The 24,775-nt window shown below is 53.4% G+C and overlaps 1 protein-coding gene across 2 annotated transcripts; it reads right to left on the reverse strand.

The window, feature by feature from the left end:
* Positions 1–658: 658 nt before the first annotated feature.
* LOC138814815 (filamin-binding LIM protein 1-like) lies at positions 659–24,411 on the reverse strand. 2 transcript variants are annotated; one of them, XM_070003893.1, is made up of 8 exons: positions 24,339–24,411; positions 18,257–18,517; positions 12,677–12,864; positions 11,874–11,991; positions 10,224–10,393; positions 9,351–9,529; positions 8,260–8,377; positions 659–2,383 (listed from the first exon to the last, which is right to left on the reverse strand). In XM_070003893.1, the coding sequence occupies exons 2-8, from the start codon at positions 18,501–18,503 to the stop codon at positions 2,270–2,272; spliced, it is 1,134 nt and encodes a 377-aa protein (XP_069859994.1). In that variant the 5' UTR covers positions 18,504–18,517; positions 24,339–24,411; the 3' UTR covers positions 659–2,269. The 2 variants fall into 2 exon arrangements, with proteins under 2 accessions (XP_069859994.1, XP_069859995.1); XM_070003894.1 differs by lacking the exon at positions 24,339–24,411 and adding an exon at positions 23,067–23,226 and having other exon boundaries at positions 18,257–18,514.
* Between the last annotated feature and the right edge of the window lie 364 nt (positions 24,412–24,775).

Genomic DNA, 24,775 nt, shown 5'->3' on the forward strand with positions numbered 1-24,775 from the left:
CGGGCTGGCTTTGAACTGTGATCTTCAGATCTCAGCCTTTCTGACTAGGATTACAGGCCTGAGCCACCAGCATCCGGCTCTACATTGTTTTTTGTGCCAGTCCTGGGGCTTGAACTCAGGGCTGTTCCTGACCCTCAGGCTTTGGGGGATCCTCATGGTTCTGTGCTGTGTCTGAGCAGGCACTGGTAACCTGGATTTGTTGGCTGCTGAGCACTGAACGGACCCATGAGGAGGGGGAGGAAGGAGTCAGGCCTGCCATCCATGACGGAACAATGCTGGGTACAGGAATGGATGCATCCCTTGTGATTTGCTGAGCTGAACCCCTATGAAGGAAGAAAAGGGGGTGGGTACTTCCGACACTTGAGTCACAGCCAGCAGATAACAATTTTCCAGGGCTACAATCAAAGCCCAGCATTCAGATGGGTGCTGGGGCTCATGCCCACAATCCTAGCTACTTAGGAGGCTGAGGTCTGAGGACATTGGTTTTCAGCCTCCATGAGACTCTTATCTCCAATTAACCACCAATAAGCTGGAAGTGGAACTGTGGCTCAAATGGTAGAGTGTCAGCCTTGAGTGAAGAGCTCACAGTCAGTGGTCAGGCCTTGAACTTAAGCCCTATAAAAGCCAGCATTCATCTGGTTAAAACCAAGACAACAGATACGTCTTAGTGACATCTTTATTTTTATGTGTAAGAAAGAAAATCCTAACTCATACGCAGCACATGTCTGGATCTATTGTTTAGCACGAAGCCAAACTGAAAGTGAGCAAAGAAAGTGGCAGGCAGATATCCAGGAAGCGCGTGCAGGCAGGCAGAGCTGTGGATGGCGGCGGTAAGGGCAGAAGCCAGCGACTCCGAGCTCAGGGCAGGAAGTGGGGCTGTCTGGGATTGAAGGGGCGCTGCAGAAATCCTGGGCTTCCACAGGAACACAGATGGGGCAGCTCACAGAGGAATGCACAGGGTGCTTATTCTATGAGATGTCAGAAACTACAAAGCAAAAGTGGTTTGCCTTGAAAGGAGAACCTTCTAGACATGGCCTTGTGGAGCTATGGTTACAGGGGGTATTTGGGGTCACAGCTGTCGAGAGTCACCTAGGGTGTCTGTGTCTACAGACACTCCATGCAGCCACCGGCAGGGAGAGTGGGGAGGGGGGAAAGCTGATACCTGAGTGGGTATCTGTGGACTGCCCCCACCCCCAGGCCCATCCTCATCTGCAAGGTGTTCAGGACACACCCTGGAGGGGTGCAAAGCCTGTGGCCACGTCACCACGAGGTCCCATTCTTATACATTGATAATCAAAGGGAGATGTTTCCAAGAAAAGGAAAATTAAAAGAAAAAAGGTCTCTCCCAAATCCAAAGACTATATTCCTTATTAAAATCTTCAATTTTCAGGGCTGGGAAGGTGGCTCAGTGGTAGAGCGCTTTGCCTTGCATGCCTGAGGCCCTGGGTTCGATTCCTCAGCACCACATAAGCAAAAAGAAAAAAGCCGGAAGTGGCGCTGTGGCTCAAGTGGTAGAGCGCTAGCCTTGAGCTGAAGAGCTGAGGGACAGCGCCCAGGCCAAGTTCAGGTCCCACAACCAGACCCAAACAAAACAAAACAAAAAAACTTCAATTTTCAAAACAAAAACGCCTTTCCTCCTTCACTTTTGGTCCATATTAGGATGTGAACTCAAGTGCTTTGTGCTTTTGTGGCAGATGCTCTACCACTTGAATCATACCTCTAGTCTGACATTTTGCTGGCTAATTTGGAGATGCTGTTTCAAGGACTTTTCTGCCTTGGCTGGCTTCAAACTGTGATCCTCCAGATCTTAGCTGCTTGAGTAGCTAGGATTCCAGGTGTGAGTCACTGGTAGCCCCTGGCCTTTTTACAAGATGGTGGTGTTTCCCCTCAAGTTGCTCAGACCTGCTGACCACAGGCATCTCAGCACACTGTACTGGATGATGTCAGTGCTAGGGATACTAGGTGCTAATCTTGAGACTTGGGGGGGGGGAAGGTCCTCCCCCTCCGCTATCCCCCTCCCCTCATGGGTTAAAGCCATCTACTAGAAGGCCTGAAAGGCCTCCAGGAATGAACGATGCTTCTAGCAAGCAAGGAGGAGGAACTGAAAGTGTGGGGGACTGGTATTAGCACCCCAGGGTGGGAGGGGCTCAGTCCCCCTGCATAATAGACACACTGGGCTGAACTGCCCACTGTCCACAGGAAGGCTCAGGAAGAAAGTGTGCAAGAATAGATGAGGAAGAGAAACAAAGTCAGGGCAGGGCTGGGCGTCTCAGCAGCAGCTGGCCGCACTCCGCTTCACGTGGCACGGCTTGCAGAAGAGATGGTCATTCAGCGGGTAGCAGCCTTGGTCAGTGGGCTCTACGGACAGGAGAACACTGCAGTCCTGGGGAAATAAAGGCACATGTCACATGCAAATGTCCTGGGGTCTAGGCACTGCCAGCACACAGCCTACCCAGGGGAGAGACTTCATTAAGCCTTCCCTGCAGGGCAGCAGTTCAGCTTCTCATTCTGGACCTCCTGGGCCAGGTCTGCCTGGAGAAGACCAGAAACATAGGATTTTACTTCATAGGAGGGGTGAGTGGCTGACGTGGTAGCCTGGCTGTGGGGAGGCCGAGGATCCTCAAAAAGGCAATGTGAAGGTCCCAGGAGGCTGAGGTCCCAGGGTGTAACCAACAGCCTTTTTAGGATGTGCGGTGTGAGGCAGGTCCTCCTGGGACTCCAGCGTGGCACTGCACAGGCTCCCAACCAATGTCTGTGGAACGTATCTCCTGGTTAGCCCTGTTCCTCACTTGGCAGGTGGGGAAACTGAGGCCTGAGAAGGGTGGGGTTTTCCTCAGGCCTCACAGCAAGTTCTACAGCAGGCTGGTGGCCAGGCTGAGTTGAAGGGTCTCTCTCTCTCTCTCTCTCTGTCAGTCCTGGGGCTTGAACTCAGGGCCTGGGCACTGTCCTGGGGCTTGAACTCAGGGCCTGGGCACTGTTCCTTGAGCTTCTTTTGCTCAAGGCTAGCCCTCTACCACTTGAGCCACAGGGCCACTTCTGCCTTTTTCTGTGTATGTGGTACTGAGGAATCGAACCCAGGGCTTCATCCATGCTAGGCAAGCACTCTACCACGAAGCCACATTCCCAGCCCTGGAGGGGGATTTTTTGTTATTTCCCAGGTCACATATCCGTAAGACCAGCAAAACCATGAAGCACGGACTTCAGGAGGAGGAGGAGAGGGGTTCGGGCCTAGACTGCCAACACAACTTCACCATTTACCCCTGGCGCACATCTCATCTGAGCCTCACCCATCATGCCTCATCCTTCATGCTTCAGGTAGGAATGAAAGATTCATGCGCAGAGACCGTATTCTGGGCTCAGCTGGCACCCTTGGGAGCTGCAGTGACATCAGAGTCTTGTCTCCACAGAGATGACTTTGAGGTCACAGGTGTTGGTCATGAACCAGCAGGAGCCAGGGGCCATAGCCTGGTTTCTCAGTGGCCACTTGGAGAGGGCGCCCTCATGTGGCTCCTCTCTGCAACTCCACCCTAGCCCCTGGGGGAAACTAAGTCCTGTATCTGGGTCATTCACAATGGGTCACTTGTTTGTCATTCAGAGAGGATCAAGTGACAAACCTGAAGTTCCAAAGAGGCGCATGTGACCTTTTTTCTAAATTAGAACAGAGAGGGAGAAACAAAGTGCCTGCTAAATCATCGAGGTCTGAGAAGAGCTGTGGAGTGGCAGACAGCCACTGGACAGGCCTGGCAAAAACGATCCTTGGTTTCCCCAACATAAATGGGAATAATGAATACCTTCAGAGCCGGGCGCCGGTGGCTCACACCTGTAATCCTAGCTACTCAGGAGGCTGAGATCTGAGGATCATGGTTCAAAGCCAGCCCTGGCAGGAAAGCCTGTGAGACTCTTATCTCCAATAAACTACCAGAAAACCAGAAGTGGCGCTGTGGCTCAAAGCACTCAGCTGAAGAGCTGAGGGATAGCGCCCAAGCCCAGAGTTCAAGCCCCATGACCGACAAAAAAAAAAAAAAAAAAAAAACCTAGCTAGGCATCAGTAACTCACGCCTGTAATCCTTGCTACTCAGGAGGCTGAGGATCACGGTTCGAAGACAGCCTGAGCAAGAAAGTCCATAAGACTCTTTATCTCCAATTAACCACCAGAAAACCAGAAGTGGCACTGTGGCTCAAGTGGTAGAGTGCTCACCTTGAGCTGAAGAGCTGAGGGACAGTGCCCAGGCCCAGAGCTCAAGCCCCATGACCAAAAAAAATCTGGGCCGGGCGCTGGTGGCTCACGCCTGTAATCCTAGCTACTCAGGAGGCTGAGATCTGAGGATCACGGTTCAAAGCTAGCCCGGGCAGGAGAGACCGTGAGACTCCTATCTCTAATAAATCACCAGAAAACCGGAAGTGGCGCTGTAGCTCAAGTGGTAGAGCGCTCGCCTTGAGCTGAAGAGCTGAGGGACAGCGCCCAGGCCCAGAGTTCAAGCCCACGACTGACAAAAAAAAAAAAAAAAAAAAAAAAAAAAAATCTGGAAGTGGAGGTGTGGCTCAAGTGGTACAGTACCAGCCTTAAGTGAAAAAGCTAAGGGACACTGCCCAAGCCCTGAGTTCAAGCCCTACCACCAGCAGAAAACAAAAAAACACCAAAATGACATAGATGCAAGAATGTTATATAAATAAAAAAGTACCACCCATGTAATAAATGCTACTCTTTCAGTATTAGATATTATGAGCCACAAAGTCAACAAAAATGAGAGCCAAGGCCCGTCCATGGGCAGTGCCTGGAAATCACTTCCCTCCCTAAAGAGCTCCCCACACTGGACACTGCTCACACCTGTAATGGTAGTTATTCAGGAGTCTGATATCTGGAGGATCAAAGTTCAAAGCCAACCTGAGCAAAAAAAGTCTAAAAGAGTCCATCTCCAAAATAAACAGCAAAAAGCCAGGCTGGAGGTATGACTCAAGTGGTAGAATGCCAGCTCAACAAGTTAAAGGCCTGCAGTTCAAACTGTACTCAGGTATAGTCAAAGAAGAAGAAGAAGAAAAATTGGCTGGGCTTGTAATTCTAGCTACTTAGGAGGCTAAGATCTGAGTATTGTGGTCTGAAGAAAGCCTGGGCAGGAAAGTTCATGAGACTCTCATTTCCTATAAACTACTCAGAAAAATCCAGAAGTGGTGCTGTGGCTCAAATGGTAGAGTGCTAGCCTTGAGCACAAAGAAGCACCTAAGGACAGCGCCCAAGCCAGAGTTCAAGCCCCAGGACCAGCCAAAAAATAAAAAAAAAGCCCCCAAAAAACAGACAAGCAAAAATACCCCCAAAAACAACAACAAAAAAAACTAAAGGCCAGTGCCCAGGCCCCAAGGTCAAGCTCTAGTACCACCTAAAAAAAAAAAAAAAAAAGCTGGACATTGGTGGCTCACGCCTGTAATCCTAGCTACTCAGGAGGCTGAGCTCTGAGGTTCACGGCTCAAAGCCAGCCAGGGCAGGAAAGACTGTGAGACTCATCTCCAATAAACCACCAGAAAACTGGAAGTGATGCTGTAACTCAATTGGTACAGCTTTAGCCTTGAGCTGAGGAGCTGAGGGACAGCCACTCAGGCCCAGAGTTCAAGGCCCACAACTGACAGGAAAAAAAGGAAGAAGAAGAGGAAGAAGAGGAGGAGGAGGGGAGGAAGAGGGAAAGGAGGAGGAGGGGGGGGAGGAGGAGGGGGAGGGGGAGAAGGAGGAGGAGGAGGTGGCGGCAGCAGCAGTATTTCCTGAACCAGGTTGCAAGCCCCACCTTCTGAAGTGTAAGCACCAGAGTGCAAGTCCTGCCTTGCCCTGCAGCCTCTGCTGGTCAAGGTCACACAGGACAAGCAGGAGTGGGGGATGAGGGGTGTTGGGTATTTGCTTCCCCAGCTAGGCTCACAAGATTGCTAATCACACTGGACTTCGTAGGGCAACAGCAGGGATACTGGCAGTAACTTTGGTCACTGGTCTTCCAAGAAGCAGCAGCAGCTGGACTTTGATCTCAAACAGCCAGGTGGGCAGCTGCCTATCTCTTCTCCCAGCCTGCTCCCACCCCCCATGCCCCAGAAACTCCCTTCTGGTCCCATACACCTGTTTCAAGATGAGCAAACACATACTCAGAATTATTCCTTGGTAAGCTGTGAGACCTGCCCTGAGACTCCTCAGTTAGGGACACCCATGAAAACCTCCCCTTTCTCCAGGCACCAGAGAAGCCTCAGTGCTAAGGGGCTGGCAGGGGAAGAAGGGGAGGAGGGATTCTTGGCACTCCCAGGCAGGGCTTGCTACACTGCTTTTGGGGTGCAGGCCATGGGGAAATCAAGGCTCTGTGCTCAGATTTGGAGTGTCCAGGTATCCACAGACTGGCTTTTATTTTCTTTTTGTGATCGGTCATGGGGCTTGAACTCTGAGCCTGGGCACTGTCCCTCAGCTCTTCAGCTCAAGGCTAGTGCTCTACCATTTGAACCACAGCACCACTTCCGGTTTTCTGGTGGTTAACTGGAGATCAGAATCTCATGGACTTTCCTGCCCAGGTTGGCTTTGACCCTTGATCCTCAGATCTCAGCCTCCTGAGTAGCTAGGATATGTGTGAGCTACTGGCACCCAGCTCAGAGCAGTTTTTTTTTTAAAGCTTTTTTTTTTTTGGGTCCGGTAGTGGGGCCTGAACTCTGGGCCTGGGTGCTGTCCCTCAGCTCTTCAGCTCAAGGCTAGCACTCTACCACTTGAGCCACAGCGCCACTTCCGGCTTTTTTCTTTTTGCTTATGTGGTGCTGAGGAATCGAACCCAGGGCCTCATGCATGCAAGGCAAAGCGCTCTACCACTGAGCCACCTTCCCAGCCCCTAAAGCTTTTTTTTTTTTAAACCTTTCTTTTCTTTTTTTTTTTTTTTTAACTTGGGACTTTATGCTTGCTCAATTGATACTGTAGTAACTGAGCTCCTAGTTTTTTGCTGGCTAATTGGAGATATGCGTTTTGTAGATTTGTCTTTATGGGCTTATTTTAAACTTTGATGCTCAGGTTTCAGCCTCCTGAATAGCTAGGGGAGCCTGGCTGTCTTCAGGGGTGTTTAAACCCAAGCCCTTGCCCAGAGAATGCTAGCCCATAGGCAGAGAAAATGAAGCAAGAAACAGAAAAGGCAAAGCCAGACAGGTAGTTGCGTGCCAGTGGCTCACTCCCGTAATCCTACTCAGGAGGCCGAGATTTGAGGATGTTCAAGTTTTGAAGTCAGCCTGCCCAGAAACTCCAAGAAAGTAAACGTCTAACTAGCAAGACACCCAGTTGGAGGCCTGGCGCAAGTGGCTGAATACCAGCTGAGCAAGCATGAGGCCCTGAGTTCAAACCAGGTACTAGCAAAAAGGGAGGAAAAAGGCAGGACCAGAAGATGGAAAGACAGCCTTGATACTATTTACTATCCTGAACACTGTCACCAAGAACCAATACATTCCCTTCATGCAGGAATGCATTTGGTTTTCATATGAACACAAAATTCTGACTGATGGGCTAGCTCTGTAACTACTTTTGTTTTTGTTTTTGTTTTGTCTGTCTCAAGGCTTGAACTCTGGACCTGGGTGCTGTCCTTGTGCTCTTCAGCTCAAGGCGAGCACTCTATTGCCTAAGCCACAGCGCCACTTCTGGTTTTCTAGTGGTTTATTGGAGATAAGAGTCTCACGGCCTTTCATGCCTGGGCTGCTTTGAACTGTGATCCTCAGATCTCAGCCTCTTGAGTAGCTAGGATTACAGGCGTGAGCCACTGGCGCCCAGTTTGTAACTACTTTCAGAGAGAGAGAGAGTGTGTGTGTGTGTGTGTGTGTGTGTGTGTGTGTGTGTGTGTGTGTGTGTGTGTGTGTGTGTGTGTGTGTGTGTGTGTGTGTGTGTGTGTGTGTGTGTGTGTGTGTGTGTGTGTGTGTGTGTGTGTGTGTGTGTGTGTGTGTGTGTGTGTGTACACACCAGTTCTGGGGCTTGAACTCAGGACCTGGGCACCATCCTTGAGCTTTTTCATTTAAGGCTGGCACTCTATCATTTGAGCCACAGCTCTACTTCCAGCTTTTTGCTTATTTACTACAAAGTGTCATGAACTTTCTTATCCTGGCTTGTTTTCGAACTGTGGTCCTCAGATCTCGGTCTCCCGAGCAGCAAGGATTGTAGGTGTGAGCACCAGCAGCACCAGCCTTGCTTTCACCCTTTTTGTCCTAGCCGGGACTGCGGTGCCAGCCTGGCAGACCGGGCAGCCACTGCGGGATGTCCCCGATGCTACTCACCTCACACCTGTAGCAGTTCTCGTGGAAATTTTTTCCCATGCACTCAATTTTGAAGGAGTCCTTCCCGTCCCGAGGGATGATGGGATTTTCACAGATGCTGCACATGGGGGCGAATTTCCTAGAGAGAAAAACAAAACCCACACTCGCTTGGGAGGCATTCACAATGACGAGTGCAGAAACAAGCTGGCAGGACTGAGGTGGCTGGAGTCACCTCCCAGCGCTATTCTGGGCCACTGTGTGACCTGCCTGCCCCTGTGCCGCACATCTGACTCCCTGGTAGGACAGAGGGGGGACCTGAGTGAGCAGCCCTGCTGCAGGGTGCTGGAGGCAGAAGTGACGTGGGGGGAGGGGGAGGGGGAGGGCTGGAACTGAAGGGCTGCTAGGCTGGGACTCTCACTTTTTTCTTTTGGTACCAGTACTGGGACTTGAACTCAGGGCCTGGGTACTGTCCCTTAGCTTTTTTTTTTTTTTTTTTTTTTTTGCTCAAGGCCATTGCTTTACCACTTGAGCCATAACTCCATTTCTGGCTTTTTGCTGGTTAACTGAAGATGAGAATCTCACAGACTTTTCTGCATAGGCTGGCTTCAAACCTGCATCCTCAGATCTCAGCCTACTGAGGACCTAGGATTACAGCTGTCTGTGTGTGTGTTGTGTTGTGTGTTGTGTGTGTGTATGTTTGTGTCAGTACTGGTCTTAAACTTGGCCTGGGCATTGTCTCTGAGCTTTTGTGTTCAAGATTAGTGCTTTACCCCTTGAGCCATACTTCCATTTCTGGCTTTTGGCTGGTTAACTGGAGCTATTGAATCTCATGGACTTTCCTGCATAGGCTGGCTTTGACCCAGTCTCCTGAGTAGCTTGCATTACAGGCATGAGCACCTGTGTCCAGCAGTAGTCTTTTCAGCACATCCATCTGACTGCAGAATTCTGAGCATCTGACATGGCGCAGGAGCTCAGTCATTCACTACCAGCAGGTGAGCAGAGCAGGAAATGCTTCTAGAGTCCACAGGTTGCAGGGCACTCTGGGTTTTTGGAGCTTGGCCCTGGTTTCTGCCCTGTCACCCCCTCCCCTCCCCTGTCCGTGCCCCTTCTACCTGTAGAAGTCGTCCAGGCAGTACACCTGGTTCTGGCTGTCCAGGGCGAAGCTCTCGTCCCCGATGCACCGGGCGCAGGTAACGCAGATGAAGCAGCGGGGGTGGAAGACCTGGCTCAGGGCCCTGATGACGTGGTCACGGACCACCTCGCCACACTTGCCGCACTTCTCCAGAGTGTCCTGGGACAGAGGGCCCTTGCCTCAGAGCTGACACACAGCCAAGCACACCCCAGCCATGACGGGCCCTGTCTTGGCCCAGAGCAGGAACCTTGAGGCAGCTACTGGATTCTTACTGCCATCTGTTGGAGGTTAGGGCTCCGCAGAAACTTCCTTTAAATCTCCAAGCCAAGAGGGCTGGAAGGTGGCTCTGTGGTAGAGCGCTTGCCTAGCATGCATGAAGCCCTGGGTTTGATTCCTCAGTACCATATACACAGAAAAAAGCCAGAAGCGGCGCTGTGGCTCAAGTGGTAGAGTGCCAGCCTTGAGCAAAAGAAACTCAGGGACAGTGCCCAGGCCCTGAGTTCAAGACCCAGGACTGGCAAAAAAAAAAAAAATTATCTCAGAGCTAAATCCAGGTGAGGTGGCTCATACCTGAAATCCTCCCTCCGTAGAGGCAGAGAGCCGAGAACTGTGCCAATGGCTCCCACCCCTGGAACAGTGAGCTTAAACAACCCTTCTTTTCTTCCTGTTAGTGCTGGAAGGCTGACCACCTTACGGCAGCCACAGGAAGTGAATCCCCGGCTAACCTGCACTTCCCCATCTGCGGCATTCTGGGTCAACCGTGGGGGAGCCCTGTGAGGAAGGAAATAACGTACCATCTCCCACGCGCCCGTCTCAAATGCCTGGCACCCGGGACCTGGCCATGGGGGAGTACCTGGTGGCAGGCTTCGCAGAGAGGCCGCCCCTCCTTCTGGTAGAAGCTCTGTCCGGCCAGCTGGCAGCGGCAGGTGCGGCAGGTGAAGCACTGGGCGTGGTACTGCCTCTTCATGGCCTCCACGGCCAGCTCTCGAGGGGACACAGGCTTGTGGCAGAAGCCGCAGACATCTAGGGTAGAGGAGACACAGACATCAGCAGCTCAGCCCAAGAGGACTGTACACCATCACCACCCAGAATATATTTAGAGCTCAGCCTCCAATTCCAGGAGTTTCCTAACCTCACAAACAAGGGGTCATGATGGGCACTGGGAAGGAATGTGACTAAATTAGGCCAGATACGGTGACTCAAACCTGTAATCCCAGCTAGTCCAGAGCAAACCCAGCAAAAAGTCAGATCAAAAGAAGAAGATGCAGGCTGGGAATGTGGCTCAGTGGTAGAGTGCTTGCCTTGTATGCTTGAGGCCCTGGGTCCGATTCCTCAGCACCACATAAGCAAAAAGAAAAAAAGCCAGAAGTGGCGCTGTGGCTCAAGTGGTAGAGCGCTAGCCTTGAGCTGAAATGCTGAGGGACAGCGCCCAGGCCCAGAGTTCAGGCCCCACAACTGGACCCCCCCAAAAAAAGAAAAAAAAAAAGAAGATGCAGTCTTGGGATGATTTGTCAATTTCAAAAGGTAGCATTTTCAATTCCTCAAGATCTAAATGGGACATAAAACTGTAAGAATTGATCAAGACATAATACTACGAGCATAGAGGAATATACCAGATGCAGTAGGGCACACCTGTAATACCAGTGCTAGGGAGACTGAGGCAGGAGGATTTTTTTTTTTTTGGGTCCGGTTGTGGGGCCTGAACTCTGGGCCTGGGCACTGTCCCTCAGCTCTTCAGCTCAAGGCTAGCACTCTACCACTTGAGCCACAGCGCCACTTCTGGCTTTTTTCCTATGTGGTGCTGAGGAATCGAACCCAGGGCCTCATGCATTACAAGGCAAGCACTCTACCACTGAGCTACCTTCCCAGCCCGAGGCAGGAGGATTTTGACTTCAAGGTCAGCCCGGGCTACATAACTAAACTGTTTCCAAAAACAACAACAACAAAAAACAAAAAAAATATTGGAAAAAACTAGGAAATTATTGACAATTTTGGAGGAGGCCTATGTCGCAAAATCCAGTAGCCTGAAAAAGACTGAAATATTTGACCACATAAAGATCAGATTCTCAGCCAGACACTGGTGGCTCAGGCCTGTAATCCCAGGAAGCTAATATCTGAGAACTGTGGTTTGAAACCAGTCCAGGCAAGAAAGTCCATGAGACTCTAATCTCCAATTTACCACCAAAAAGCTGGAAGCAGAGCTGTGGTTCAAATGGTAGCATGCCAGCCTTGAGCAAAAATGAGAAGTAAGAGCTTGAGGCAGTGGGTTCAAACCCCAGTACTGGCATACACAAATTCATTTTGCTTCTATAGCAACTATATGGTTGTTTAAATCGACTATCATTAAAAAAAGAAAAAAGAAAAAAGAAAAGCAGGTCAAGGCAATAAACTGACGTACAGTTTTACAGATCACCCACGAGGTAAGCTGGGGAAGGCACAGGGGTCGGCTCCCACGGGAAGCCCAGGCCAGCCCCTGGGGCCCAGGCTAGTCCTGCACCCTTACCTGTCGATGCCTCTCTCTCTGGAGGGCTGACGGGGTCTTCTGGGGGTGGTGGCAGCTCCTCCTCCGAGGGCTTGAGGTGGCTAGGCTGAGGCTGGACCGATGGACCCTTTGACGGAGCCTGTGGGGACATGGAGGAGTCACACAGATGGGACCCTGTGAGGACCTCCCTGCTTGTGGGGAACCCACCCTACAGACAGGAGGTAGATGCCCAGTGAGCACTCAGCTGGGTGGTTACCATGGCAGCAGAGCCCACCCTCCCCCTTTGCCCTGCCCTATCAGCCAAAGCTCTGCCTCCTGGATTGGCAGTTTAGCTCCTGGGGCTGAGGTAGACAATGCAGCCCTTGGCCTGGGGCAGAGGATTAAGACCTGGTTCTAGCGGCACACTGGACCAGGTCTTCCTTGGGGTGAGGAGAGTGCCTGAGGGACAAAAGGGGACCAGCCCTTTCCAGGGACCTTGAGGAACTCAAACAATTTTTACCAGTGTGCCTAGCGACACCGAAGAGGTTTTTTGTTTTTTTTCCAGTACTGGGAGTTGGGACTCAAGACTTGGTGCTCTAGTCAGGAACTCTTGCCCCTGAGCCATGCCCGACCCTTTTTGCTTTAGTTATTTTTCAGAGAGGGCCTTCACTTTTCTCCCCTAGGATCTAATCTAGGATCAAGATTCCTCGTACCTCCACCTCTCCAGAACAGCTGTGATTACAGGCTTTTACCACTAAGCCCAGCCTGGCAGAGCTCTGAGGAGGGACTGTCTTCAAGAATTGACCCCTGACACAGGGTCCAGGAGTTGGGGAGGCTGGCAGTACCTGTGGCGGAGGCGGGGGTGGGGGCAGGTGCAGCTGCTCCAAGTCTGAAATGAGTGAGGCCCCCGCTGGGGCAGGGGGCTCGTCGTCAGGGGGCAGGAACGCTGGAGGGGGTGGAGGCGGAGGAGGGAGGAGGTCGAGGTCTGCCAGTGACTCCTCACCATCCAGGGTGGGAGGGGGCAGTGAGCACCCTGTAACGGAAAGAGAGTGTTGCAGAGTCTCTGCAGAGGCAGAGAGGAATCTCACTACACAGAAGGCTCATAAGCAGTGGTTAGAGCTCAGGTTTGAGGGCCCCACACCTCTGGTCTTATCTGGCTCTGATATGAACTCCTGAGGGTCCCCCACACAGAGCCAGCATCTCTCAGTTGGAAAGTACTACTTCCCCCTAGTGGCTGTAGGGAGAATGGCAGGAGATGAGGTGTCTGAAGTGAGTGACTCAGCCGGCAGTTGTTGCCTCCTGGTCAGCCTCCACATCAGCCGGCCCCCGCTGGGAGCCAGGCCCACCTGCTGGAGAACCTGTGTGTAGAGAGGGGGACACAGGCACGGCTAGCCCCTAAGGCAGTGGATTAAAGCTGCATTTTCTGGCTGGCTGCATGGATATCACCAGATGTCCTCTGGGCTGGACAAGATGGCACACACCTGTAACCTAGCTACTCAGGAGGCTGAGATCTGAGGATCAAAGTGTGAAACCAGCCTAGGCAGGGAAGTCCACAAAACTCTTAACCTCCAGTTAATCAGCAAGAAGCTGGAAATGGAGCTAAATGTTTACTCCAGTGGTAGAGTGCCAGCCTTGAGTGAAAAGCTCAAGGACAATGCCCATCCAGGACCAGGAGGGGAGGGAGGAGATGGGGAGAAGCATGGTAGCACATGCCTGAAGGGAGACTGAGGCAGGAGAACCATGAGTTTGAGGCCAGCCAGGGCCATTTAGTGACTTCCAGGCCAGCCTGAGAAAGTGAGAACCCTGTCTAAAAATCAAAGGAGACAAGGCACAGACAAAGCAAGTGTGGCTGAACACTGACAAGCGGTGGACCTAATGTCCCCACTCGGGGGTTCTGGCTCTACTCTCCACGCCTGTGTGCACGTGAAGGTTTCCTAAATGCACACACGCATGCATGCATGCATGCCCACACATACACGCACATGCACAAAATGACTGCATTATCAGCTCAGCTCCACAACCACTCCCAGGAGCTGAGGCTGAGTGAGCAAGGCAGGGCAGGGCCCTGGATCCCCAGTGCTGGTCTGTCACCACAGACTTCTGGGCTCCCATGCAACTTCCTCTCCTGGGATCCCCCCTCCCCTTCCATGCACAGGAGGAAGATGGACATGAGCTGGACAGCCTGAAACCTCTTGTGTCCACTGTGGTACAGGGTGAGCACCGTGGCCCAGACAGAAAGGGACACAGGGACTCTACCTACTGTCATAGGGGTACAAGGGAAATCAGGCCCCAGTGAAAGCCTGCCCAACACATCCATGGAAAAAAAAAGCCCAAAGACTGGGTGGTAACCCCATTCCCAGCTAAGTTCCTGGGGCACCTTTCTGGGTTTCCACTTCTCAACTGCAAGGCAATGTCTCTGGCCTCACCCAAGGGCTGAAAGGACTGCACAGGCTAGGAAGGTATTCTAGACTACAGTTCAGTGACAAAGAAAGAAAGAAAAGCACTAAAGCCAGACACCACCAGTGGCTCTCACACCTGTAATCCTAGCCACTAAGAAGGCTGACTAGGTCTGGGAAGGTGGCTCAGTGGTAGAGCGCTTGCCTTGCATGCATGAGGCCCTGGGTTTGATTCCTCAGCACCACATAAGCAGAAAAAAAAGCTGGAAGTGGCGCTGTGGCTCAAGTGGTAGAGTGCTAGCCTAGAGCAAAAAGTAGCTCAGGGACACGCCAGGCAAAAACAAAAACAAAAAACAAAAAACAAAGGAGCCTGGCTCCAGTGGCTCACGCTACTGTAATCCTAGCTACTCAGGAGGCTGAGAGCTGAGGATTGAGGTTCAAACCCAGCCTAGGCAGGAATGTCCTGAGACTCTTTTTTTTTTTTGGGGGTGGGGGTCTGGTCGTGGGGCCTGAACTCTGGGCCTAGGCGCTGTACCTCAGCTCTTCAGCTCAAGGCTAGTGCTCTACCACTTGAGCCACAGTGCCACTTCTGGCTTTTTTTCTTTTTGCTTATGTTGTGCTGAAGAATCAAACCCAGGGCCTCAGGCATGCAAGGCAAGCGCTCTACCACTGAGCCACCTTCCCAGCCCCTGTCCTGAGACTCTTATCTCCGATTAACCACCTGAAAACCGGAAGTGGTGCTGTGACTCAAGAGGTAGAGCACTAGCCTTGAGCTGAAGAGCTGAGGGACAGCGCCCAGGCCCAGAGTTCAGGCCCCATGAGCTACAACAACAAAAAATCAGCAGGGGCCCTTGTTCCAACCCCCAGAGCTCAGCTCCACCCAGTTTCTGATTTACCAGGCCTGGGGCCAGCCCTGAGAAGCTGGATTTCAGGTAATTTGCAATGCTGGCTGAGGGCCACAGTTCTAGCCTAAAGTCTCACCTGAGATCTCTGGACTGGAAACAGTAACTCTCTACCTCAATAAATATCCAGTGTCAACAAAATGGGGCAGAGCTGGACACAGGAAGTTTTTTTTTATTGTTGTTGTTGTTTTTGTCCGTTCCTGGGGCTTGAACTCAAGGCCTGGGCCCTGTTCCCAAGCTTTTTTACTCAAGGCTACTACTTCTGGTTTTCTGGTGGTTAAAGTGGAGATTAGAGTCCCATGGACTTTCTTGCCTGGGCTGTCTTCTAACTGCAATCCTCAGATCTCAGCCTCCTGAGTAGCTAGGATTATAAGCATGAGCTACTGGTGCCTGGCCACAGAAAGCTTTTTTTTTTTTTTCTTTTAAAGACAAAGCCTCATTAAGTAACACAGGCTGGTCTTGAACCAACTTTCCTTCCTTCTTGCTGGTACCGGGTTTGAACTCAGGGTCTCATATTTGCTTGGAATTGTTCTTTGCCACTTGAATCGTACCTCCAGTCCAGATTTTTGCTGATTACTTTGGAGATGGAGTCTCAAGGGCTTTTCTATCTACACTAGCCTCAAACTGTGGACCTCCCAAGTGGCTAGGATTAAGGTGTGAGCCACAGGTGAATGGCTTGGCCTCCAACTTCCCATTCTCCTGCACCAGCCCCTGGATGCTGGGGTTGTATGTGTTCTCCACACATACATGCTTTTATGGCACAAGAGGGTAGTAACAGTTGACAATAATTAGTCACATATTTCAAAATAGCTCACCTAGAGGACTCTGAATGTCCCTAACACAGAAATATGACCAGGTTTTGAGGCACAGGTGTGCCATTTGCCCCAACCTGCTAATTACACGCAGCACACATTGTACCCAGAAATGTGTACAATTATTATGGGTCAATTTTTGTGTGTGTGGTGCTGGGGGATCAAACCCAGAGCCTTGTGCAAACTAAGTCAGAACATAACCAGTGAACCACATCCCTAGCCATCACCATCCAAGGGTGTACTAGGTAGGGTGCATGGAGATCAGGAACACAGTAAGGCCCCAGGTTCTATCCTAGCACTAGGAGAAAAAAAAGCAAAAGCTTGGTCCATGACAGTAGTTTTCAGCTACTCAAGAGGCTGAAGCAGGAGGAGCCTGCTTGAGCCAGGAGCTTGAGGGGACTGCAAAACACAGCGAGACTCTATCTCTAAAACAAATAGCTGGGCTGGTGCTGATGGCTCACACCTGTAACTCTAGCTACTCAGGAGGCTGAGATCTGAGAATTGCAGTTCAAAGCCAGTCCAGGCAAGAAAGTCCATGAAACTCATCTCCTATTAACCACTAGAAAACTAGAACTAGAAGTGCGCTGAGGCTCAAAGTGGTAGAGCATTAGCCTTGAGCAAAGTAGCTCAGAGACAGCACTCAGGCCCTGAGTTCAAGCCCCACAACCAACTAAATAGCTGAGTGCCAATGACTCATACCTGTAATCCTAGCTACTCGAGAGGTTGAGATCTGAATCCAGCCCAGCAGGAAAGTTCTGCAGGAGTTTTCTTTTTTGGGTCCAGTGGTAGGGCCTGAACTCTGGGTCTGGGCACTGTCCCTCAGCTCTTCAGCTCAAGGCTAGCGCTCTACCACTTGAGCCACAGCGCCACTTCCGGCTTTTTTCTTTTTGCTTATGTGGTGCTGAGGAATCGAACCCAGGGCCTCATGCATACAAGGCAAGCGCTCTACCACTGAGCCACCTTCCCAGCCCAAGATTTTTTTGGGGGGTCGGTCGTGGGGCTTGAACTCTGGGCCTGGGTGCTATCCCTCAGCTCTTCAGCTCAAGGCTAGCGCTCTACCACTTGAGCCACAGCAACACTTCCGGCTTTCTGAGTGGTTTTTTGGAGATAAACAGTCTCAGCCTCCTGAGTAGCTAGGATTACAGGTGTGAGCCACCGGTGACCAGAATTTGTGAGAATCTTATCTCCAATTAAACAACAACAACTATAACAAAAAGCCAAAAGTGGAGTTGTGACTCAACTGGTAGAGCTCTAGTACTGATTAAAAAAAAAAAATCCAGGTACCAATGGCTCAAGCCTATAATCCTACCTACTTAAGAGGCTAAGATCTGAGAATAGAGGCTTGAAGCCCAAGCAGGAAAGTTCCTGTGAGACTCTTATCTCCAATTAGCCACTCAAAAATTGGAAGTGGAGCTGTGGCTCAAGTGGTAGAGTGCCAGCGTTGAGCACAAAGCTACCTAGGGTCCTGAGCTCAAGCCCCACAACTGAAAAAGAAAAGAAAAGAAAAGAAAAGAAAAGAGCTCAGGGACAGCACCCAGGCCCTGAATCTAAGCTCTAGGACTAGCATATACATATACAAAATAATAATAATAGGGCTGGGATTGTGACTTAGTGTAGAGTGCTTGCCTAGCATGCATGAAGCCCGGGGTTTGATTCCTTAGCACCACACAGACAGAAGCCAGAAGTGGCGTTGTGGCTCAAGTGGTAGAGTGCTAGCTTTGAGCAAAAGAAGCTCAGGGACAGTGCCCAGGCCCTAAGTTCAAGCCCAGGACTGGCAATCACTCAATCAATAAAATAGTAAGATAATAAATGAAAAAATAAAATTTACGTGGACTTACTCCTGTAATCCTAGCTACTCAGGAGGCTGAGAGCTGAGGATCAAGGTTCAAAGCCAACTCAGGCAGGAAAGTCCAAGAGACTCATCTCCAATTAACTACCAGAAAACTAGAAGTAGTGCTGCGGCTCAAGTGGTAAAGTGTTCGACTTGAGCTGAAGAGCTCAGAGACAGTGCCCAGGCCTAGAGTTCAAGCCCCATGACTATCAGCTGGGCACTGGTGGCTCACACGGGTAATACCAACTACTCAGGAAGCTCATCACCCATGCTCTGCTTAGCACATAGTAGGAACCTGATGAATAAATGACTGGATAGATGAATGAACAATCAAGTAAGTCAATGAGTAAATCAGTGAATGAATGAATGAATGAACTGATGAGTGAGGAAAGGAAGGGAGGGAAGCAGAGAGGAAAAAAAGAAAAGACCAAGCCTGCCTTCCCTCCCCACCTTCTGGCTGCCTCCCTTGCAGTCACCCTCTTACCTCCATTGGAGAGTTGAGAAGGCCCAGTTGGGTCACAGGCTGCAGCCTTGCTGGTGGGAGCCCAGGGGCTGGGCCTCCCGGCCAGGCCACCCCCAGGAGCCTTCCCAGGAGCAGGGGCCTCCCAGGGCCGGCCTCGGGTCTCCCGAGCCACCTGCCTCACTTCCCCTGTCACAGTCGTGTCCCGGCGTGGGGGTGCCAGGGTGATGAAAACAGAGGAGGCGACCCTCTTCTCAGATTTGGAGGCCATGGCCGTGGCTCCTGCTAGGGGCAGAAAAGGATTCAGACTCCAGAAGGGCTCAGAGCCTCCCTCTTCCCATAACTTTTTTTTGTCAGTCATGGTGCTCAAACTCTGGGCCTGGGCCCTGTCCCTCAGCTCTTCAGCTCAAGGCAAGCGCTCTATACTTGAACTACAGCATCACTTCCGGTTTTCTGGTGGTTAATTGGAGATAAGAGTATCTTGGACTTTCCTGCTTGGGCTGGCTTTGAACCTTGATCCTCAGATGTCAGCCTTCTGAGTAGCTAGGAATACAGGAGTGAGCCACCGGCAGCTGGCTCCTGAAAGAGATTCTTATCTCCAATTAGCCACCAAAAAAATGGAAGTGGAGCTGTTGCTCAAAGTGGTAGAATGCTAGCCTTGAGCCAAAGAGGCCTGGGGGAGTGCCCAGGCCCGGAGTTCAAGCCCCACAACTGACTAGAAAAAGAAAAAGAAGGGCTGGGAAGGTGGATCAGTGGTAGAGCGCCTGCCTGGCATGCATGAGACCCTGGGTTCAATTCCTTAGCACCACATAAGCAGAAAAAAGCCAGAAGTGGTGCTGTGGCTCAAATGGTAGAGTGCTTGCCTTGAGCTGAAGAGCTGAAGGACAGCACCCAGACCTTGAGTTCAGGCACCACGACCGGCAAAAAAAAAAAAAAAAAAAAAAGAGAAAGAAAAAGAAAAGAGGAGAAGAAAAGAAGAAAACCAAGAAAAAAGGTTGGGAAGGAGACAGGCAGGTGCACAAAATCTTCCCTGACTCTCCTTCCCCAAAGCCTGCACACTTAGGGAGCAAAGGACAGACCCTCCCTCCAAAGGACGGTGCTCTGGCACCCAGCTACAGCACAGCTGACACTTGTCCCTGCACCAGTCCCCTTCCACACCTGTGACTAGAAGCTCAGCTGTAGAAGGAAAGAGAACAAGAGCAGCAATTTCAGATCAGAGGGCCTAAGCTCCATCCAGGAAGCAGGGCAGGTAAAAACAAATAGGAAAACCTGCTCTGAATCTGCACCACTCTGTGTCCCTGATGCTTAACTTGGAAATCTGCCTAGGGACTATCTCTGAGACTCAAGAGTGGTCAAATCATTTGTCCAGGGTCACACAGCAAAAGCTGACATGTGAACCCAGAGCTTGTGATCTTGTGGCCACTTGATTCTGCTTAGTCTTCTCTCTACCCAACTTACAAGCCAACATTCCTTTTGTCTGCCTTCTATGTCAGAATCTCTCTTTGCCCCATCTCCAAACCCACCATGGCCCTGGTTCAGGGCCTAGGCCTTGTAGGCAGAAGGTAGCTAGATCATTTCTAATCCTGCCTCCAACCCCTCATCTTTCTAGAGCAGAATCTGATTTTCTCCTCTACTCAAAAGTCTTCCAACAGCCGGGCGCTGGTGGCTCACGCCTGTAATCCTAGCTACACAGGAGGCTGAGATCTGAGGATCGCGGTTCAAAGCCAGCCCGGGCAGGAGAGACCGTGAGACTCCTATCTCCAATAAACCACCAGAAAACCGGAAGTGGCGCTGTAGCTCAAGTGGTAGAGCGCTTGCCTTGAGCTGAAGAGCTGAGGGACAGCGCCCAGGCCCAGAGTTAAAGCCCCACGACCGACAAAAAAAAAAAAAAAAAAGTCTTCCAACAGCCAGGTGCCAGTGACTCACTCTTGTAACCCTAGCTACTTAGGAGGATGGAATCTGAGGACTGAAGTTCAAAGCCAACAATAAAGGCTCAGGGACAGTGCCCAGGCCCTGAGTTCAAGGTGCGCTTCATGACTGGTAAAAAAAAAATAAATAAATAAAAGAAAAGAAGTCTGAAGTGGAGCTGTGGCTCAAGTGGAAGAACTAGTCTTAAGCAAAAAAGCTAAGGGACACCATCCTGGCCCTGAGTTCAAGTACCAGTACTAGCACACATGCAAACACACACACACACACACGCACGCACGCACGCACGCGCGAGCGCGCGCGCGCGCTCCAAGATTCCTAGTCTCAGGATGAAAATCGCAGATCCTGCAGCTTCAACTTCTTTTGGGTTCTGGGGAAGCTGGGCAATTGTTCTCCCCTGAGCAACATCCCCCTGCCATGTCACCCCCCTTTCAGTAGTCCCCCCATCTGCTCTTCCTTTCTGGCCTGCACAGGCAGAATTAACTTCAGCTAGGCCTCTAAGTCCAGCTCAATCCTCAACTCCAGGGAGCCTCCCACTTCAGGGTCTCACCCCAGAGAGCTGTCTGCCACCACAGGGTGCTGTGTGTTCCCCCCATCCCATAACCTGGTCTGCTTTTGGTGTCTGCATTCTGGGTGCCCAAAGGTGGCTCACAGCAAGCCACATCAAAGCACAGGCAGCACCTTAAAGTGCTTTCGCAGACAGCAGCCACAGGGCACCTGAGGCTGAGGGGAGCAGGTTGGGGTAAACTGGCCACACCCTACCAAGTAACTTTACTAGGCACCCAACAATGGGGCCTAGGGCACTTCTTCCTATCTGGGCCACTTCAATGTGATGCTAAGTTCAAGCTCCAGGACTGGCACAAATAAAAAGGCGAAGAAAACAAATGCTAGACAAGGGCTGGGGGTGGAGTGGGAGTGCAAAAGGCCTCCATTCTGTGGGTGGGGGTGTAAACTAGTGCAGTCACTACGGAAAACGTAAGGAGGTTCCTCAAAAAACTAAATGGAGCTGGGCACTGGTGGCTCACACCTGTAATCCTAGCTGTGGCTCAAGCAGTAGAGTGCTGGCCTTGAGCTGAAGAGCATAGGGAAAGGGTCCAAGGCCAGAGTTCAAGTCCCATGACCCAAAACAACAACAACAAAAAGCTTACCATGTTGGACTGGAAGTGTGGCTCAAATAGAACACCAGCCCTGGGTGTGTACACACACACACACACACACACACACACACACACACACACACACACACACACACACACCCCATGCCTCACAATTCCCATGATCCTCTAATCATCTGAGATGAGGTCTTTTATGCCTCAAGTGTATTTCCAAGGCCATGCATGGCTTGGCATTCTACCAGAGCATCATGGTGGCAAGCCTAAGTTGGCTTGCTTTGGGTCCCAAGGCCACCACAGGCTTCCCCAACTCCAAGGTCTGTTCTCATCCCAGCATGGTGCAACCCAGGCCCTTTCCTGGTGATGGGCATATTCCAGGGGCGCCCCTCCCCACCCTGACCCCTACCCCACTCTTCCGGGAGTTACATCTGCCTGCTTTCCCAGAAACATCCAGAGGCCGGGCCAGATGTCTGCAGCTGGCACGTCCCTCCTTCTCCCTCCCTCCCTCCCCAGGGTCACTGAGGGGACCCCGGGCCCCAGGGGAAGCGGCTGGGGGGGGGGGCGGTTCAAAGCCCTGTCAAGCCCATCCGGGAAAGGCGGCCTTGCGCCTTCCTCTGTCCCCGTCCCCCCTAGCACCCGGGCGAGGAGCTCCGTGGGGAGGGTCCACGTGGGGCGGCCTCCCCCCTCCCCCCGCCTGCCGGGGACCCCACCCCCTCCCCCGGACGCGAGCAGCGAGAGCGTCGGTGAGCGGAGAAAGTGGGAACAAAGGGAAGGAAAGTCATTTCCTGTCAAGAGGAAGGAAGGAGGCAGAGCTCCAGCGCGCCCGGGCCGGCTGGCGGGGGCGCCGGGGCGTGGGACGGGGCTGCGGGGGACCCCGGCCCCTCCCGCCTCCCGCTCCCCCTCACCCCTCGGGCTCCGCTCCGGAGCCTAAGTTCGGGTCCGGAATAAACTTCGCCGGCGGGGTCCGCCCCCGGCGCGCCCGCTCGGGGTCCTGCGGCGGGCAGCGCTCCGGTCCCCGCGGGGAGAGGCTGCGCGCGGGGCACCGAGCCGGCCCCGGCCTCGCTGCGCCCAGGGCAGCGGGCAGCGCCGCCGTCCCCGCCCGTGGCAGGCGCCGAGGGCGCGGAGCCCGGACCGCGCTCGCCCCGGCCCGGTGCGCACCTGGGGCCGGACCCTCCCGCCCTCCCTGGCCTGGCGGGGAACGGCGCCTTTGTGCGGGACCCGGCTGGTGCCCGCACCGAGCCTCCGACCTCCACCCCGGGACCGGGACCCGAGGGCTGAGACAGACGGACGGACGGACGGACATACAGCGGCCACTCTGGGGTCCCCCGAGGTTGGGGTCCGGCCGGGGATACGGGGCGTTCGTCCAGATCCGCCACCGGGGTGCCGCCCGCCGGGGGCGCAAGGACGGGACCCCCCCCCGCGCCCGGGCCCGCAGCACCCCTTACCTGCGCCCGAGCTCCCGCGGCCGCGGCCGGACGCCGGGGCGGGGCGGGACGGAGCGGCCTCGGGCCTCCCCGCGCCCGCCCCCCGCTCCCCGCGCCCGCCCCCGGCCCGGCGCCCGCGCGCCTGACCATAAAAGGTGAGGCTCGGGGGAGGGGCCGCCCCCACCTGCCCGGCCGCGCCTCCCCGCCCCCTCCCTTTGTTCCCCGGCCCCCTCCCCCCCACTCGGTGCCCCCGAGTGGCCCCGCCCCCCCGGCCCCTGGGTGGGCGACCGCGGCCCAGACCCTGGGACCAGGTGGTCACTCCCCCCCACCAGCCTCGATGTCTGCGCTGGTAATCCGGGGGACACTGCCCACCTCGCCAGCCTGGCCCCGGAGGACGCAATCGGTGACTACATGATGGGCTAGGGCCTTCCGCAGGGGCGTCCGCCCCGGGGAGCGGATCTCCTTGACTTGCTGTCCTGGGCTGCCCCTGGGTCTGGACCCCCTTCGTCCCTCCGCAGGTGGGCCGGGCCGGCGGCCGCTCAGGTCGTTGGATTTGCCCCTAGGCCAGCCACTGACCCCTTCTCCGCCTTGCTCCGGCGTTCAGGAGGACTCGGGTAGGGGGAGCTTACTGGCCCCCCTCACCACCTCTCCTCTGCGTCCTGGAACTGCTGGGGAAGAGGGGAGGGGGAAGCGGGATGGGCCGCCCGGATCCCTGGAGGCCAGAGAACATTGCTGGGAAAAGGGATCTGGGTCTGATTCAGAGGCAAACAGATCGTTCTTTTGATTAAAGCACATCGGAGGAGGCCAGGGGAGCCCAGGGCCCAGCGCCATTGCAGCCAGTCAACAGTCAACACCCCCCACCCCCAGCGAGGCTCTGGGGTTCTGGTGAGGGGCTCCGTGGTGTCCATGTGTCAATGGAGGGGTGCCTGGGCGCCCGCCCCCTCCTCCCTCCTCTCTAGGTCCCTCACCTCTTACCTGCCAGCCCCTCCCTGGAGCACCTTGTCATAGCTTTTTGTATATGACCCTTGGCCTCTGCAGTGACAAAGGCAGTAGCTGCAGTGGCTGGGTTTCTAGGAGCTTGTGTGCCTGGTGCAGACCTCTCATTCAACCCCCCAGACTCCTCACACCAGGGTTGATTGCTCCTGCTTCTCAGGCAAGTGGACCTTGCCACTGGAGAGGCTCAGGCCCGGCTGGGGGTCAGAGGTTGAGCTGAATTCAAGCCTGCCATTGGGCATATTGCTCTGCCCCCCTCCATGACTCAGAGTCTAGTGCTGAGTTGTCCACACAGCCTGTGCCCACTGCGCTGCGCATCTCAGCCTGGGAAGGCGGCCTCTGGCTCTGCCACGATATAGAAGAGACACACTGCCTCCGAAGGAGGAGGAAGGAGCCTCTGAGGCACTGCCTGGAGTCACAGTCACAGTGGGTTTTCAGAACGCCAGAGGTTTGTCAGACTGAAATGGAGCCACCCCCCACTCCCCAGATCTCCATACCCCAAGCTATACCTCACCACAGAAAAGTTGACTTGGGGCTTCACCCAAGGTCAAAGCTACTCAGGCTAAGACCCAGGCCTCCTGCTTCTGGCCTGGGCTGAGTCCAACTGGGAACTGCAGAGGGGAGTGTTGGGGTCCCCCTGAGACCACTCACCGGCTCTGCAGCACCCCTGGCCTCCGTCCTACCTCAGCTGCTGCTCCAAATGGAAAGGACTGTCCTGGCCAAGGCTCCGGCAGCGCCTGGGTGTCAGTGTCACTGATAGGCAGGTGCCAAACTTCCTGCAATGGAAACCCAGGAAGTGTGCTAGCTGAGAACACACGCCCTTTGTGTGCCAGCACTGAGGCCAAGCTCCCCTCCTCCCCTCTCCCTGCCCAGCTCAGCCCAGCTTTCTCCCCTTTCAGATGCCCCAGCAGGTAAAGGACTAGACTTCTATTGAGGCCATGTCAGCCAGACCCTGGGCAGCAGGGACTGGGAGGGAGGATTTGAGGCATGATCCAGGGCCATGGAGGCCGTGTGCTGGCCACACTGCTATCCAGCACCGGCTGGACAGTTGAGGCAGGCGTCAGGGAGCCAATAGGAATTGAGCCAGA

Source organism: Dipodomys merriami, unplaced genomic scaffold, assembly GCF_024711535.1.
Source record: "Dipodomys merriami isolate MVZ:Mamm:240054 unplaced genomic scaffold, mDipMer1.0.p SCAF_613, whole genome shotgun sequence".
Lineage (NCBI taxonomy): Eukaryota > Metazoa > Chordata > Mammalia > Rodentia > Heteromyidae > Dipodomys > Dipodomys merriami.